The sequence below is a fragment of the Microchirus variegatus genome, assembly GCF_963457635.1.
Source record: "Microchirus variegatus genome assembly, chromosome: 3".
NCBI classification, from domain to species: domain Eukaryota; kingdom Metazoa; phylum Chordata; class Actinopteri; order Pleuronectiformes; family Soleidae; genus Microchirus; species Microchirus variegatus.
The window spans coordinates 32,467,210-32,486,718 of NC_139804.1; the positions used below are offsets into that span (position 1 = coordinate 32,467,210).

At 41.2% G+C, this 19,509-nt stretch overlaps 1 protein-coding gene across 1 annotated transcript in view; it reads left to right on the forward strand.

Annotated features, from left to right (window-relative positions):
* Nucleotides 1–19,509, forward strand: part of ppm1lb (protein phosphatase, Mg2+/Mn2+ dependent, 1Lb) — a 56,411-nt gene that overhangs the window by 26,579 nt on the left and 10,323 nt on the right. Inside the window, exon 2 of the mRNA XM_083886705.1 lies at nt 14,935–15,151. Coding sequence (XP_083742831.1) covers nt 14,935–15,151 — 217 coding nt within the window. The remainder of the gene's footprint in view (nt 1–14,934; nt 15,152–19,509) is intronic.

Consider the following 19,509-nt stretch of genomic DNA (forward strand, 5'->3'; position numbering starts at 1 on the left):
TCTGTCCTGAGTTGGCCGCAGTCGTTCACGGTTAATGGTTAACCGAACAGCTCCGATTTGCATGACCACCGGAAATGCAGCAGTCCAAGAAATGAGTGCATTCATCTGAGCCAAAGGCAATAAAAACCAATGTGCCTGGGAGTAAAATGCTACCGGTCAAGAGGATGTTTGACCAGGCAGACATGTGTATAAAGGATACTTTATACACACTGAATATATGAATTTATTCCAACATAGAGCTGTATGGAGAAAATTCCCGGTGCAGCTCGCATGCAGAGAGTCTGAGAAACATGAGAAAAAAAACAACAGAGAGTAGAGTTTGAGTTCATTCCATGGAGGAAGAAAAAATAACCATCCACGTCAACATGAGTTATGTGTGGATGAGATTCAAGGTCCATCTACTAACTGTTAACATGAGACGCTCTGAATCCGGAGCGTACCAAAACCTTGGCGTGGTACATTATACTTGATGCACAATATTAGCGATATTTAAATATGCATTAAGTCCTGCTATACCCTGACACTGCCTCTCCGGGCGAAGCTGCTCTAACATAAAATAGCTTCGAGACAGATGTGATTAATCTGAGATCTGCTGTTCCAATTAATCAAGCAAGAAATGACTGATAAGTAGCTTCAATCACAGCAGGAAGCGGAGTGTGTGTCTGCACACGTGTGTGTGTGTGTGTGTGTGTGTGTGTGTGTGTGTGTGTGTGTGTGTGTGTGTGTGTGTGTGTGTGTGTGTGTGTGTGTGTGTGTGTGTGTGTGTGTGTGTGTGTGTGTGTGTGTGTGTGTGTGTGTGTGTGTGTGTGTGTGTGTGTGTGTGTGTGTGTGTGTGTGTTATGGTGCACATGCAGTAACAGACACTGATATGGTTCATTAGTGGATGATGAAAGACCCTGCAGTGGCAGCTCTCAGCGTCTCGCTGTTCACGACATTCTGCATGTGCAAATGGAGAGTTAGCATTGTTTAGCAATGCATCACCATAATATGAGGTGTGTGTGTGTGTGTCTGCAATCATAAAAGAAAAGAAAAGAGAGAGGGCTGGTGAAGCTCGCCACCCTGACAAGTGTATGAATATTCATGACATTGATATATCAGTGTGTGCCAGAGAATGCAGACTCCAGATCGCAGGAATACAAATAAGAACACTTGCCAAGTGTGTGGGTTTGTGTGTGTGTGTGTGTATGTGTGATCGGTGTGCGGGTGCAGGGGAAGATTATAGGCCCCAGAGTGCATGAGCTATTGGAAGGGTGTAAGATTTAGATAGAGGTGTGTGTGTGTGTGTGTGTGTGAGAAAGAGAGGCGTAGTTGACATTTACTTAGCTCCTCTCCTTTAGGCTTTTTTGTGCTCCACATTCAATAGAAGCAGAGGAACAGAACACACTCTCCCTCCCCTCCTCTCCCCTCTGTCCCTCGCTGTCTCTCTGTCTCCTTCAACTTTTTAGCTGCTATCTCACACAACTGTGTCACTGTATCACATCCTCCCGTTATACGCGTGTCACATCCCGGATAAAATAAGGTCGGTGAGAAGCACCACAGTCGTAATCGGGCGGGATTAGACGCCGAATATCAACCAGCTGTCGGGAGAAAATATGCCGCGAACCACAGGAGAAATAAAACAACAATGCTCCTCTGATTATATGCACATTGAACGCATTATTGTCGTCTGGAGAAATACAAAGGGAGAATGTTTGTACCCCAAACAAAAAAAACAAATCTGTAATTCAGATTACTGAAGCCTCATTAACCGCAGCTTAACTTTGGGATGCACAGTACTGAGCACAATGAGGACTGTGGATTTTGTGTCTCCAGTTCTTTCGCTGCAACTCGAACGTGGAAATGTTATGGTCACGGCCAATATGGACAGGAGGAATGATGACAGATCCAGACCTGAGTGAGTCATGGTGCACATCTCCCAACGGCTTCCTCTTTTTTAAAAAACAGAAAAATAGGCTGAAATCGGAAACTAGACTGTGAACCTCTTAGATAGGAGTTTTAGTCGAGAGCACGGTTCACAAAAATCTGTTCCTATTTATAGATCTCACACATTGACAGGTGTGTTTATTCAGAAGTGAGTCATAGCTCAGCCTTTAAATGACCTCTTGACCCATGGAAAGATGCAATGAGGATCCCTTTTTACATGGATTTTATTTTATAAAGAGTTTGTCTCTCAATATCAAATAGAGTTTTACCTCTAAACGTGAAAATTAAACAAACTCATTAAAGAACAAAAGAGGAGACCACTGGAAAATAGAAAGCAGAGCATATTTAAAGGTGCATTATGTAATAAATCTAAAGCAACTGGCCATAAAATCCTCCTAATATGTCACAGAGACTAAATATTTTGCAGACTGCAAATCATGTTTATGTTTTGAAATCATGTTTTGGCATGTGGCGCCACCTACTGCCGTCCACCAATCATTGCAGTCAGTAGAGTCTCAGCTGCCGAGCAACCCCAGGTTGCCAGTTACGTCAGAAAACGAAACCTAAAAATCTCGGTATTTTGAATTTGAATGTAGTAACCGTTTTTGGCCACATTCTTACATATGGCACCTTTAACTCTGCATAAGAATTAGGGATGTGAATCTTTGGGTGGCTCACGATTCGATTCGATTCCAATTCGATTCCGATTCTTAGGGTCACGATTCGATTCAAAATCGATTCTCGATTCAACCGATTCGATTTTATACAATTCTCGATTCAACCGATTCGATTTTATACGATTCTCGATTCAAACGATTCACGATTCAAAAATGTATACAATGCATAGTGTGTTAAGGCAAATTATGGCATCAAAACAATACAGTTTGTATAAGATAATGTGATAATGTGATCACTCAAAGGCAAACTTAAGACAAAAGTTAACATTTATTCATTCAAAACAAATAAAAACTCACTTACTGTACAAAAAAATAACTTGCATAAATAAAAGCTTAGGCTAGCTGCCTTTTTCTCCCAGAAGTTACAAAAATAAACTGTACACAGATAACACAGACTGGTGTTTTGTGTGGTTTTTCAAAATAGAAACTTAAAAATATATTTATATATATATATATATTTTTTTTTTTTTAAATTCCATTTTTGAAGTTTATGAATCGATTCAGAATTGTGGATGATTAGAATCGCGATTCCTATGTAAATCAATTTTTCCGCCACCTCTAATAAGAATAATATTGTGCCTGATTAGTGAAAAATAACTAATTGGATTTTTTCTTCTTCCCTGACAAAGCAAAAAGGAAGAATGAAAGCAGATTTTGTAAATTTAGTTTTGCACAACAAGCCGTTCCGTTGGGTTATGATGTTACGTCTATAAATAGAGCAGAGTTGTGTCTTCAGGTCTGAAGGACAAATGAAATTCTAATAGATGCCAAAGGACAATCCTATTGAGACGCCAAGTATTTACATTTGAGAAGGGCTCTTCTCTTCTCTTCTCTTCTCTTCTCTTCTCTTCTCTTCTCTTCTCTTCTCTTCTCTTCTCTTCTCTTCTCTTCTCTTCTCTTCTCTTCTCTCTCTCCTCTTCCCTCCTCTTCCCTCCTCTCTGTATCCAGATGCCCTTGGCAGTCCGTATTTAACCTTTTGTTATGTGTAAGTGTATTTCAGAAATGTTTTGTATAATGCCGCCGACTCTGTCCTCCGCACAAGGACATCTGTGAGATGATGGATATCTGAGAAGTGCTTAGTCAAACCCGTTGGGTCCTAAAGAGAATGAAGGAGCCATCTCTGCTCATCTGTTCATACAAGAAAATTGCAAATGTGCTATAATATAGTCTGCTTCCTGTCATAGGTCTGTGTCTGTGTGACTTATGTAAACATGATCATGTTTTAACCGTGTGTGTGGGCCATTCGTCAGTTATAGGAAATGAGGTAGTTGATGACATCCCCTGGTTATGACCGTTAGGTCACATGTGGTGTTATATTGCCGTCCTTCCTCGTGCAATATGATAATCGATATACCAGGGCAAATATTGATATTTTAATAAGCAAATTTGGCCACTCTAAAGTAAACAGTCCCTGCCAGTTTCATTCGCTGGGTGTTGCTACTTCATGTCTCCTTGTGGTGGCGCTGTTTGAATGAATGAGGGAAACTTTGAGGGAGTTTACAGCGGGATAATGGCTGGTAAAGCTACATTAAGAGATACTCCATCCACGTTAAATACAGAGCTCAGAGTTCTCTATGTTGTGAATAAATGGAGAAATTGTGCATGTTTTCTAATGTATCGCTATATAATTGTCTTGCAATGCATTTATTATCACAGAATTGTTGTATCGTGATATTATTGGTATCGTGGACCCTGTATTGTGTATTGTGAGGTACCCTGTGATTCAAAATACCATTATTTCATGGTGACGCGTGCAAAGAACGGATTGAAAAACGTAAATGATGAGAAAGTAAAGTAAAGATCATAGTGGGAAAAGTGATTCCTGCCATTATTTTTGTAACCCGAGCTCACGTCAAAAGGTTGTTGTCACCCCTTCCTCTCACCTCATCTGTTCTTTTTTTCTTTCTTGCTTAAACTTCCATCATTTTCTTCTGCCTCACCGCGGTGTTTACGGCCCATGCTGATTTATGCCAGCTGGAGTTATTCTAATTACCCCCCCCCCCCCCCCCCCCCTCTGCTCTGTGACACAGGCATGTGATGTGCAGAGAGCACCTAGGCCAAATGGAATATCTGTTTCTGTCTCTCTTTATGTCTGACACACACACACACACACACACACACACACACACACACACACACACACACACACACACACACACACACACACACAGAAGTGTGTTCTAATACAGATTCACAGAGTGTGTGATTCTCTAATATCGCTGCTTAGCTCTCAGATTTACACAGATTATTACCCAAGAAATTACAGGGTTGTAGTGTTTAACGACATGCATTACTTTTCATAGGAGCTACATTTACACTGCAGCAGCTGCTCGTGTGTGTGTTTGTTACATTTGCCAAGTGTATTTTGTGCATTTAAGTGAAGGGCAGCAAGACGAATGTTAGAATGTTACCCTTGTTTACTGCCATTCTGGAGATACTTCAGCATCTGTGGCCTTTTCTTACTTTTCTGCACGTCTTTTTCTTCCAGGTGTAGCCCTCTTCTCTTATCAGCTGATTGTTGAGGCTCCTGCATCAATCAGGGAGATAAATACATCCCTGATTTATATGTGCACTCATCGGCCACTTTATTAGGTACACCTGTTCAACTGCTCATTAACGCAAACATCTAATTGAAACAATAACAAAAAAATACTTAGTTAATGATGTCAGGAAGCAGCGTGGGATCATGGGATTTGTTGTCTCGTCACATGGTCGACCACACTTTAAGTCACTATATCTCATTGAAAAATGCATCAAGCTGAACTCACTAACACTAAATTAATCTGACTTGTTCTGAATGTTGTACTCTATGAATTATGCAAACCAGGTTTATTATGAACAGACATCTCAACCGTTTGGTAGAGGCCTGTATCTAAAATACTGTAGGGTCTAATAAAAAATAAAAATATATATATATATATATATATATATTGATTGTCATTATTGTTATCATAAGTAAATTAAATAAAATAATTAAAAAAAAAAATTCTTGGTCTGTACCTTAAATGGTTAAGAAAATATACAACATTAGTTTTGTTTTTGTAGTTGCATTAAGGCAGAAATGTTGCCTATCATATCTTTAAGTGACTTTGAATGTGGCATGGTTATTGGTGCCAGGTGGGCCGAGCTGAATATATTAGAAACTGCTGATCTTGTTGGATATTCATTCATGGACAATCATCTCAAGGGTTTAACAGAGAACCAACTGTGAACCTTAAAGCATCAGAGGTAGACCACACTGGATGACACTTTATTAAATGTCCTCTGTGCTGAGTAACGTGTCCAGTGAGTTTAGTGAGGAACATTAAAATGGAAATAAAGAAGCGCTAAGATAAACTGTGTTCTATTATACAAAGAGTGTCCGTGTCGAGGAGTACATCATCCAAAATGACCGTACAGTTAAATCACAACCTTAACGCAGAAGCTGAACAATAAAGTTAACCCAAGATTTATTGTAGCAATGTTCTATGAACTATACTTTTAGCAAACTGAGCTTATGAAGCTGACTAGTCATTTATTCTACATGGAATGATGAGATAAAATGTTCAATATTGATGTATAAAAAGGACTTGATTAATCGCCACCAAGGAGGTTCTGTTTGAGAGCAACGTAACTCAAAGAACTTTAAGATTCCGGGGATGTAGGTTATGACTCAAGGAAGAAATTATTCCATTTTGGATCCTACAAAAATGTAGGATTTTGGATGGACACTTTTGGAATTTGGGCAGAGTTTTTCACGTTCCATTTTTAGGGTGTGGTTATCTTACCAAAACAGTCAAACTAAATAATGTTATGTGGTTGTAACATTTGCAGAGGCCATTTTTTTGTCACTGGGGAATTTATGACATTTATGAATGTCAGCTTATTTGTTTATTTCAAAATCATCTTGGACCCTAACGTGGCGCTCCCATGACACGATGCGTCAGCCGGAAGATTTGGATCCAGCGGAGACGGTCTCATCCTAATAGACTGTTTAGATTTAATGGGATTTTTCACCTCCTCTAATGGACACAGCTGAAGGGAAGATGCTCAGTGTTGGAGTTGCAGACGGACGGCTGCAAGACCAGAATGTGAATCACCTCCACGATAGTAAACAAGAGCTGTTGTGTTTGTGCGGCTGGGTTTTTTGCGAGTGTGTGTATGCGCTGTGCGTCTGTTTGTGTGACTGAGAGCAGTAGACTTGGATTTACTAGACGGTCACCTTTGCTGTAAAATCTGCTTTATTGGCAAGTGAATGAGTCAACAACCTGCAGTCTGTTGTCCTGCAGGGCAGGTCTTTTGTTTACTGCTGCAAGTTTGAAGGGGACGTGGAACGAGACAGATGTTCAGCCAATAGGAGGCTTGGCTAGCTGTTACCATGGGTAACCAGATGTTCTTATGAATCCCGCCTTACACCTCTAATTCTTTCACAGTCAGAGAGAAAAGAGATGCAGCAGACTCTGTTTAGTAAAGAGGCAGTGTTTCATGTCGAGCTCTGTCTCGCTCTCTCCCTCCCGTCTGAGGGCTGAAGGCACTGAAGCATTTCCTGCCACTTTTAATGGACTTCTATTCAACTTTCCAGCCCTGATCCACTTTTATGGCCCTGCCTTTCAATTCTGAAATCCTCCTTCCCGGCACAGAAGTCATCTCTGTCCTCTTCACACTTTACAGACACGACTGGCGTTTTTGATATGAACGCCGCTCACATTGCATCATTTCAAAAAGAACAAAACAATCTAAAAATAAAGCAGTCGTGTGTGTGTGTTTTATATGGGATTTCCGTCGGCAGTGGAAGGCAATTTGAAGCTCAGAGTAGTACCACCGCCGCCGCCGCTGTGGCCCCAAATCAACCCCCACCCGTGAGCTCAACTCTTGCTTGAGATGTTTGTTGTGGTTTCAGGAGAGAGTTTGTTGCCTGAGAGAGTGAAATAGTTTTGGGATACCACGATAAAATGTGAATGTGTTTTGAAGGCCACACAAACATTTCCAGTCCGACTTCAGGCTCTTCAAGGAGTGAGTCTGGAAGGTCGTGGGTTTGATTCCTGGCTCCGCTGGTCTACATGCCGATGAGCGCTTTAGATGCGTGATAGAGAATGTGCTGTTGTCAATGTGTGTGAATGGGTGACCGGGCAAATGACAAAAGTGTAGAATAAAGCAGCTTTGAATGGTCAAAAGTCATTTTTAAAGGTCCCATATTATACCCTATTTCTCCAAGTTAACCTAGTTCCCTGGTGTCCTAATGAACATGTCTGTGACATGCTTTGGTCAAAATACCATAAGGATGAAGCACCACAGCAGTTCAATCACCCTGACAAAACAACCCTGTTCAGAACGCTCTGTTTAGTAGTATCTCTTTAGGTCCACCTTAGAAAAAAAGTAAAATGAAACATAAGGGACAGGAAATGACATCAGCCACAGAGGCTACTGGGAGCTAAAAGCAGTTAGCATTTGGAAAAGTGATCATTTGCAGGCTCTAGCAGGCACATTGCCGTCATATATAGCATGTATCCACTGGACAGATAAATCCTCTGAGGCTGGAAGTTTGTGTTGAACTCTGTGCTGCACTGTGGAGCCGAGAATAGAACTTTTCGCGGACTTCTGGTTTTCGGATGCGTTGCCCTCGCCTGCACTCGCGCATGTTTTACGGACAAAGTGGAGCTCCGCGAGACAACAATTCCAGGAATTTAGCGTCTTGTGACGTCTCAGTGAGCGTGGAAGTCAACATCGCGAGTTTTATCTCTATACTTAGACTGAGGAGGACCACAAAAACATGAGTGAGTCATCTTTTTTCACACTTCAAATATGGCTCCATTACCATCAAATCCAGAACATGTACCAGCTTCTCTGTATTTTTACATTTGATTATATAACTCTTTATTTTGGTACTGCAGAGCAGATTGATCCACGCCGACTGTTTGAAAACACTGAGCTAAATGTGCTGTGGTTAGCGTTCAGCACAGTGTTCTAGCAGTAAATCCGTGTTTAATAAGAAGGCAGAACAAGTGTCATCACTCCATCGCTATTGTGAAAACCACGCTTCATTTACCAATGAACGTAAATTCACGCTGACATTTTAAAAACATGAGTGTAAACACGCCTGGGTTATACTTCCACTTTTCTTTTTTCCTTTTGTTATATTTATCTGGTCAGACATCTATGGAATGGAACTTTTAATGGAATCTTAAGTCTCAACATCCTTTATTATGTGTAAATAAATACATTTTTTGCCCCTAACACACATGCACAACGTCATACTTGGCGTGGCCTTGACACATACAGAGCTCAGGTGTGAGATAATAAAATTACGGCTGAGCGATCACGCTCTCGTCGACTCTGCGAACAGACGCGATCATGCAATGTCATTCTGAGGGGAAACCGACTTCATGTCTGCAGTGAAAGTGCGTGTGTGTGGAGTCTTTAACTATAAATTGAATATACAGTATGTTTTAAAGTTTCACACAAATTGCATCCTTTGTACTGTCTATAGACTAAAAGCAAGGAGTATTTTTACGACACTGGGCTGAAATTCTCTTCGGTGGAGATTGTTGTGATGACCATTTTTGTATTTTTTGAATTGCATATGAAAACAACAAAGGGAAACTTTTTAAACGGTCCCTTTCTCCGATAAAATCCCCTGCCTTCTCTGTACTTCAGCATTTCTTTGATGGTTTTCTGTCACTTATCTCAGGATCTGTCTTCTCTCTCTCTCTCTCTCTTCAACTTTTGTCTTCAGCTCTCCATGTGTCTGCCTGACCTGTCACAGCGACAGCAGAAATCCCCTCAGGGTGATTTTCAAAGGAAAGCCCAGGTGTCTTTCCTCATTTCTAGCGGCCTTGCCATTTGATGGATGGACGTGTTTTTGAATGTCCTTACTATTTATACTGCAGTCAGGTGTTTTGAGTTAACAGAGTGGACAATGCAATGCATCGACACGTATCGTTGGCCCTTTTCAGAGAGAAAGGTGTGGGCTTTTGTGTGTGTGTGTGCGTGGGTTTATGTACTTACTGTATGTGCAATTGTGCACACAAGCTTTTGTGCATTGTGTGTTGTGCAAGTGAGGTCTGGTGTGAAGGAGAGCCCAATGTGAGGCACTGTGCACGGCCATGACTGATTACACTCTGAGCCACATCTCCTTAAGGCTGCAGGTCACAAGTAAACTCTTTCTGTTAAATAAGCTTTGAAAGTTTATTTATAAGCGTATGTTGTTGTTCCATTGGATAATTGATCTGAGTAAAATATAATTGGCTATCTTCAGCTCATAGTTCTTTTTAACTAAATATCTCTATGTCATTTAATATTAGAGACTAGGGCTGCAACTCCATCGTTGATTAATCTGTTGATTATTTTCTCGATTAATCGAGTACTTATTCTCGACTGTCTTGTTTTGTCCACAAACCAACACTTATTCAGTTTTAAGGATTTTTTTGTTATATGGAGCAAAGAAACCAGAAATCATTTAAGAAGCTGAAAAATTAGAAGACGTGTTTCATTTATTGAGAAAACACTCAAACCCATTAATTAATTATCAAAATATTTGATTGAATAATTGTTGGGCAATATTACAGACAAAAGCAGCTGTTGGCAGCACAAATGATTGATCTAAAAAAATAACTGACAACTTGTCTCATTTGATGTGTCTAGCTCATTTACGTAAGGTGCAAATCGCCAAAAATCTAAATGGCCGACTTCCTGTTGCGTTGAGGCCATGGTTACTGTCAACTTTTTTGTTCGTCTTGGTCTTTAACATCTTCCCACCAAGTTTCGGGAAATTTGGTGGAACTCAATGTATGCCGAAGTTATAGGGCATTTCCTGTTTCGTGGAGAACGCTGACGATTGCTGTGGCCAAGCTGTTTTGAATCCGCAAAACCTTTTGACAACTTTTTACCTTTGATGTGTCTAGTCAAAATGGTATGTTTATTATGTCGGTACAAAAAAAATGAAATGAAAAAATTCAAAATAGCCGACTTCCTGTTGAGTTAAAGCTATGGTTACGGTTGACTTTTTTGTTCGTCTTGGTCTATAACATCTTTTCACCAAATTTCGGGAAATTTGATGGAACTCAATTTTGCTTCTGGTCTGGGAACTATGCCGATATCGCATTTTCGCCAAATAATAAATGGACCATTAATGAGAATGATGCTAATCACAGACTGTATATAAAAAATGGTGGTAAACATTTTCCCAAGAGGTTGATCACCTCAATCACTAGTGTCAGGTATTATTTAAAAGCACATAATGTAAATTTTCTTAATTATTCTCCAGTGTAGAGGAAAACGCTAAAGCGATGTCAACATTGTGTTGGCCAAATCACAAATGTCAAGACTTAACAGATTCTTATGAGTGATGTCATGATTGGTCGCCACTTGATTGTAATCAGCAGAGCAGCCCTACATCCACTCACCACTGCTGTTGACAAAGTTAGCAATCACCTGGTCAACTCTGTGCAGTATTTAAAGGTCAAGTTTGGCAGAATCAGTGACATCTAATCATGAGATTGCTTTGTTAGGGGAACTATGGTGGCCTTCACATACCAGAAAGGATGTTGCTCTTTTTCCTTTGTGTGTGTCGTAAGCGCCTGCTTTAAGTTGCCAAAGAAACATTATAATGCAAGATGGCAGCCCTGAAGTACGTATACAAGGCTGATTCTGAGGCTCCAGAAACAATTTCATTTTAAAGTAATCATACACTTATACAAACATACTTAGGCGTAGTGTATTCAGTTTCTGCCAACAAACCCTCGCTAACTGTTAGACGAGAGATGATGGAGATCAAATTAGGGCTAAAAGGTAAGTGAATATTGAACCCGACATCAGGAGTGTTTGGGTCGGAGAGAGAGAAAGAGAAAGAGAGGGCAGGGAAGAGAAAGAGGGAGAGAGAGAGTGTCACACAGCCTGGTGCTGGAGAGAGCAAACAAACAGAGTAATGCACTGGTGTTTAGAAAGCTTACAGTAATCCTGTCTGCAGGGCAGTGTGGACTTTACTGTACAGACTCGGGACAATCAATTCAGTGAAACTGAGGTTGACCTTCTCAGCAGTGGAATGGGTAGAAAACCTGAAACTGAAAGGAGAAAAAAAAAAAGGTACCAACTTAAAGTTAAGGCTTATGAGATTTTCTGCTTTGGATTTGATGTCCTCAACTGAGTCAACCTTTCTGAAAAAGAGGTTGTTCCACAGGAAAGGGACATAGATTGATTTTAAATCAGCACACGGCAAGTTACTTATTTTGCAGTATGACTAACAGTCGGTTAAGATGTCGAGGTTTGAGGTCAAAGGTCCAGTGTGTATGATTGAGGTGACATTATTGCTGCTTTTGAAGACAAAGTAATTGTTTTCATTGCCACAGGATGAACCCTTTATCATTACATGTGGAGCAGGTCTTCTCTATGGAGGCCACCATGTTGGATCACTCAACACATTTGGAGTTTTAACGTTAGCTGACAGCTACCTTAAATTCTCCTCCAGCACACGTTTGGAAAGGAAGGCTGAGGTGAGAGATATTAACCCTTAGTGCTCACACGGCACATCTGTGCCGCAGGTGCACCCAGGATAATACACAACTCCTTATATGGACATCCTGGGGGTATGGGTTTTATAGGTCACATATTCAGGCTTGTACTTTTACTCTTCTTGTGTGTTGTTAAGTCACAGTTAAGATTCATTTTATATTGCATTTTTAGTAGTGATATAAAGTAGAAATAATTGTGCAGAAGTCACAAATAAACCTTTTTTACTATTATTTTTGTTCATCAAAAACTTTGAACTGTGACGTATTTCCAAATTTAACAACTTCAATCTGATTTTAAACATTTTGAGTGCTTTTTGCACAGGTGTATTTATATAGTTGGCGAAAATGACATTGCCTATATGTGCTGAATAAAAGACTATAACATTATATTGCACCTTCTTATAGCCTTTGTATGTACTTGTACGTTTAAAAATAGTAATGTAAAAAAGCAGCCAAAATGCTCTGTGTTCTAAGGGTTAAGAGACAACATGCAACTTCACCAACAGATGTTACTTAATTGTACACACTGTGCCTTCAAAGGTATACTGTGATGTATTTCCAAATTTCACAACTTCAATCTGATTTTAAACATTTTGAGTGCTTTTTGCTCAGGTGTATTTATATAGTTGGCGAAAATGACATTGCCTATATGTGCTGAATAAAAGACTATAACATTATATTGCAGCCGAAATGCTCTGTGTTCTAAGGGTTAAGAGACAAAATGCAACTTCACCAACAGATGTTACTTAATTGTACACACTGTGCCTTCAAAGGTATACTGTGAAGTATTTGATCGTATATAGTAAGTGCTGTGCGTCTTCTTTGTGTCCCTGTTTTGCTTGTGATCGAGCTCAAGGATGCACATTCAACACTGGCGCTGTTGTTTTGACTCGATCCCCTGTATCTCGGGTTGGCAGCGGCGATGCACCAACAAAGGCAGGAAAAGAAGGCGACCGCTAGCAACTTGACAACGTAATGATTTGCAAATGTTTCATGAGGAAGGAAGTGCACTCCACAACCGCTTTGCTTATAACTCTGTAAAAATTTGTTTATAAGAAAACCTTCTTCTATTATACCGTTTGTTTAAACTTAGCCTCCATCCTGTTCACGCACATTCCTTTACTCTTCAGTTTCAGCACTATTATTACTTTGTCTACTGTTCCTTTGTTATCTGTTTTTCTCCTTCCGTAAAGCCAGCCTACGTTTATTCTGACTCTACTCGTCTCGTGCGCCATTTTGTTTCCTCCTGTATTCCTCTCCTTGATCCTTACCATCTTGTCTTCATCCCTATATCCCTCACTCTTCATCCTCGTCCATCCCTCCCCGCCCTCCACTGCACCTCCTTTCATCCTGTAAGCTGGTGCAGATGCTGCAGCCCTGATGTTTGATGTGTCAGTCTGCTTAGCCGGCAGCCCATAGATGGTCAAATAATCGAGAATAAGTTTCCCCCGTTTCTGTCGAGGTCGGTCCACGGCTCAGGCCCATGCTATCACACTCTCTTAAAGCCTGATCGGTATGTACTTATTTCAAGGAATGTAGCTGTGACCCTCGTGTTTCTTAATGAGTAGCAGGCAGGCTACTCTACTGCATGGTAATTGGCATAACCTAAAGTGACAGAGGACCTTCTGTCCGTTTATTAGCTTTCCACAGAGTTTATGAGTCCTGCTCGCTCTGTGGTGGTGACCGCAGGAGTCACTGGCGGTTGTTTCCAAGTGTCAGGAAGGGAAATAGAAAAAGATCCACGGTGAATTTGGACTGGCGAGAATGGACTATAAGAGAAAGAAACGGGCGGGCGCCTACACATGTGCCCGTTTGGGTGTCAGGGGAGATGTGATAAGAGTGACAGAGTTTGCAAAAGGGAAGCTAAACAACACTGATGAGACATAACAAGTGAGAAGAAGATAAGTTGTTTTCAAGACACGGAGGAGTCGGGGAGGAGGGTTATCTGAGTCCTTAAAAGCACTTCCCCTGAGCTGAATGAGATCTCGACGGTGAGGGATGGAGAGGGAAGTACAGATAGCAGAAGGAGCTAAATAGAGACGCATCATGAGCACTTGAAACATCAGGTCCTTGTATGAGTCTCTGTCGTGAGGTCGAGAGCTGCAACTAACGATGAATCTGTCTGTTCTTGAATGTCTTTGTTTTTGTCCACAAACCAAAATGATTCAGTTTTTTATGATCTCTTTGTTATGTGGAGCAAAGAAACAAAGAACATATTCACATATAAGAAGCTAAAACAATCAGAACTCTTGTTTTAATCATGAAAAAAAAGCTTCAAACGAAGCTCTAGTGTGGCCTATAGGAAACATTTCTTCTGCTTTGAATGGTGTCATTTAGTTAGATTTAATTCACGACCTTTAACTTTAAACAAGCGATCGATCAGATAAGTTACACAGAGGGTTTTTGATCTTCATGACCTTGGACTGGCTTGTATTCATTTCTTTTGCTTTTGCTCTAAACAGAGGGAAGCAGTAATTGCAGTCGTGAGATTTGTTTTTTTAAGGCTTATCTTACAGTGAACTGGATAGAGGTGAGGATACAGTTTCTCCAGCTCAGGGTGTGTGTGAGTGTGTGAGTGTGTTTGATTGGTGGTGCACTATTTCTTCTGTATCTGTGTTTATCTGTGATTTATGTGCTTCAGCAAGGTGAAGAAAGGAAATGCAGACCCCTGCTACTGCGGCTCACTGTGTTTACCACTTGCAACAGAGAGTACGCATGTGAATATAAGATGTTACACCTTTGAAGATTTGCTGTACATTAATATACTACAGTGAAATATAGAAATAGGGCATTTCTGGGGATAAATGTTAACAGAATATGTGGCATTTTTTTCTCCTGTCAATCACCAGGCTGCCGCTGACTTTGCTAAGGCCCACCTGCCCGAGGCTCTCCGCCAACAGCTGCTGACCTATGAGCGGGAGAAGGAACGAGACCGAGACAAAGACAAGGAGAAGGATGAAAAGAAGGAGAGGGGTGGCCTCTCCATCCCCTCCATCCTGGAGCAGCAGATTCTGACACTGGACAGAGAGATGCTGGACAAGCTGTCGACCACTTCCAATGAAGCAGGTGTGTGTGTGTGTGTGTGTATGTGAATATTATGGGGCAGCTCATGGCCAAAAGGAAAGGAATTGAGCTTCTAACCAATCCCCATTGCTTATGTGTCTAAAAAGAGTGGGTTAAATGCAGAGATCAAATTCACTGTCACAAATTGCAAACATAATGAATTCTAATTCAAATTAGGGCTGTCCAAAAATTTGTTTGAACAAATATTATTTGACACACTAATTATTAGAAGATCATCAGTTATTATCCCTGCCTGCATACACACATTTTTTTATCACCCTAGAAACCAAAATACCTTCAGATGCTTTAGTGTCGCAATTGTCCGATCATGATTCTTAGCAATATTTTTCATAATAATGATACATTTGAATATATTTATCACATTATTGAATATATTACATTCTACATTACAAACTACACACTATTCAATATTAAAACAAACACTTTTACTTTGAAATTCTCTAAAATATCAACATTATTTTTAGTCACTACAATATCATGGTGGAATATTGTGTTACAATTTTAAGGTCATGTTTCCCAGCTCTGACTGAACAGTTGTTTTCTTCCTTTGAGTTTGACACTCCTGCTCTAAGCTTTTTGAAAGCTTTAAAGGGGACATATTATGTAAAATCAACTTTTGAATCATTTAAATCCTTATATCTGGGACTGTGGAGGTCCTATCAGTTGGCAAAGTGTGAAAAAAGATGACCCACTCATGTTTGTGTGGTCCTCCTCAGGTCTAAGTACAGGAGATAAAACATGCGATGTTGACGTCGCAATGCGCTAAATTCCTGGTATTGTTCTCTCGCGGAGCTCCGCTTTGTCCATAAAACACGCGACAGTGCTGGCGAGGGCAACGGTATACGAAAACCAGATGCTCCACAGTGCAGCACAGAGTTCAACACAAACTTCCAGCCTCAGAGGATTTATCTGTCCAGTGGATAGATGCTATATATGACGGCAATGTGCCTGCTAGAGCCTGCAAATGATCACTTTTCCAAATGCTAACTGTTGTTAGCTCCCAGTAGCCTCTGTGGCTAATGTCTTTTCCTGTCCCTTAAGTTTTGTTTAAAAAATTTTTAAGGTGGACCTAAAGAGATGCTACTAACCCGAGCGTTCTGAACAGGGCTGTTTTGGCAGGGTGATTGAACTGTTGTGGTGCTTGTGACAAAACCGAAGGTTTGAGTTTGACAGCCCTCAGACGTTTGAACACATATCCAAATTGATGTGACATAAGCGATGCCGTTCATCGGTTTTGTCAGATCGAACGTGTGACTGCAAAACCGGCGAGTCCACACGCAGATGGATCTTTCCCCACGTTCTGTTGATCTTTACCAAAGAGACGTTAACAAATCGCTGTTTTGTTTTTGCAGCAGTGGTTTTTTTTTTTGCAAACTATTAATTTCTCCTCCACTGTTTCGCTGGGCTGTTGTTGAACAGTGACTGTGCCAGCAGCCCTGGGCCTTGCTTATTCAGCTGTTTAAATACAAGCTGATCTTCACAAGGCTTGTAGTAATTATCTCTGGAGGAAGGCAGGGAGGGGAGGAGTGACGCAAGAGAGACAGAGAGAGAGAACAAGAGAGGAAAGTGATGGATGGAAAAAAGGTAGGAGACGGGTCAGAGGAGAGGATGAATGCGTGGAAAGACGAGGATGGGGAGCGGTGTATGATGGGTAAAATGAAGGGAGGTAGGAGGTAGGTCGCACTTTCAGAGAGGGAAGAAAATGATAAACAAGACCCGCATGAACCAAAATAAAGGGCGATGACAAAGAGACACAAATCTCTGTGGTGAAAAGTCCCCGCTGACACATGAGCTTCATTGATAAACATGTTTGACTTTGTTCCAGATTTCATTACAGTCTTATTTTCCAAATAAGTTTCCAATCTTAGGCAAGGAGGTTATGGTTTTTTTTTTTTTGGCCAGGTTTGGTTGAAACCTTGGTGGGTTTTTCCCGAGGATGTCAGTTAAAAAAAAAACATGTTCGATTTTGATGGCGATCCAGTTACGGCTCCACATCACCACCGGATAAGATAGAGGAGCGTATTGATGCTGCGGAAACCTGAGTAGCCTTGTTGGAGGTTAGTGCTCTCCCAGTGCTTTCCCCGAGATGTTTATGCAGCAAAGGAAGCAGCAACAGCGAGGGAGAGTCATGAGCCTTATAGTCGCGTAACATTCGTATCATAGGGCGAAACATAAGGAGGCTCTTACAAGATTTAAAGGATTTAGAAGAGGCCATATGTTAACAGTGGAGCTCATTGTTCCTTTTGTAAGAGCAGGAGCATTATTGACTTATTGAACACTCACGGGGAAGGAGCTGAAATATAGATTATGAGATGATTACTGTAGTGACATGCTCTAACCTGAAGAAATCAGCGTTCCTGCAGGGCAGTCTTTTCTTGTTTCTGGGGCCTCTGATTACAGTGAAAACAGCGGTTTTTGGTTGATAAAGGGAGTGAATGACACTCGCAGAACTCGAGAATGTGAGGTCACACATGCCAGCAAAGGTCTTTGGTGCGCCGAACATTCTGTGCGTCTGTGCCTTGGACTTTCATCTTTCCTAACGTCTGTCTGCGAAGCCCCGTGTTCTTCTATCCGCACGTGCCCGAACTCGTCGTCGAGGAAGGATGGCGTCATGGTCAAAACCAGTGAAAGAGGAAAGAGAAGGGGAGGATCTTGGCTTCTGATTGGCTCTTAATCCAGATCTTCCTATAAACAGTCTTGACAAACAAGACTCTTGTTGAGCTTTTTCCCCAGATTTACGGCCACTTTTGAGGACAATGTGTCCACTACAGGATGCTAACATGAAGTTTCAGACATGTCAGCATTACTGTAAGAGTTTGGGCACATTGGGCACGGGACGTAGTCAATTTCTGTGAATTTAGAGCATGAAGCCACTCATTATAGCTGTTTACGATGTTTGTATTTTTCTCTGTTTGCAATCCCGGGCACATTATTAACTTTATCTCCCTCTGGATGAATGAATAACTTCACAGACAGGATAATGAATACATTCAGCAATATAATCCTTAATAAGGAACTCTTGTTCTATGCATCCTGGATTCTGCTTGCAGCGTTATGTCCGTCATAGTAAAATATATGACGATTTTCTTTTTTATTTACTAAGAAATCCAAACCAACAGTAAAACAAACCTCTTTAAAGGTTATCTGTATAAACTCTTAGGCTTATCTGAAACTTGTTGGATCATCTGACCTTTTTCGTTGAAGGCCTCATGAGTTGGTCATGGGATACACTGATTTTCAAAGACTGGGGGGTGAGACAGCTGACCATTACCACTCAGAAAAGGTCGATATTCTCTCCATTTTTTATTCCTGTACCTGGTTTTATTCATCCTCTTCTCTGCTGCAGATAAACGCCAGCTTTTCTGATCTATGTTGCTCTCAAAAACAGTCGCCCCACCCCCTCCCACCACCACTCTGATCCCTCTGCTTACTTAAGCTACGTCACCTGTTGCATACAAAGTCCACACAGCGGCAAGAAGGACAGTCTCTGTCTCTGCACTTACAGACAAAACTTGCAGCCGAGCTCCATTACAGTGAGATGCCTGTGTGTCTCTTCAACAGTGCGAGTTTGCTCTCTTGTTGTCGGCACCTTGTGAGCTGGTACGGAGGCTGATGACGAGGTAATTGTTGTGCATTCTTGTCCGTTCTGTATCTGATTCAACAAGCACATGGTTTAGGGTGCACCATGGCTCCCCTGCTTTGTGTCGCAATCAGAGCCTAAATTAAGCTGGCAGTGCAGGGAGAGAGAGAGAGAGAGAGATGCTCTCACTTTAACTCCCAGTCGCTGCGACAACAACATATCAGATTTACCCCCCTCCTCCTCCTCCTCCTCCTCTTCCCCCTTCATCTCTCTGTCGTTCACCGGCGAACAAAAGTGCTCCGAAGAAAGATAAGGCAGATGGAATGTCCGGGACCTGGCAGTGCGCTGGTGAAAGTGTCCGTCTGACGCGTCTAATGTGTGACGTAATGTCATCGTCCTTCAGTCTGCAATCGATAGTTAGTGAGCAGCAGTGATGTAGACGACGCTGTCGGCCGCGAAGGGTTATGTCCTTTTTCAGATGATCGGTAAAGGAATGTTTAAGATTAGGAACGTTCCTGTAATGCCAAGGTCATTGAGAGGATAATTATTATTATTAAGACAGAAATCAATCGTGCGGTTTGATTGTATTTATTTGCAGCATAAAGAGATCCTTTGTGATTTAGAGACACGGAGCAGTGAGTGTGTGTCAACACTGAGCCCTTTCAGCAAACACCAGCATTAACACACACACACACACACACACACACGGCACCATTTCAATGTCAAACTGGCAAGAAATCACATATCTGCTTGAAGGACT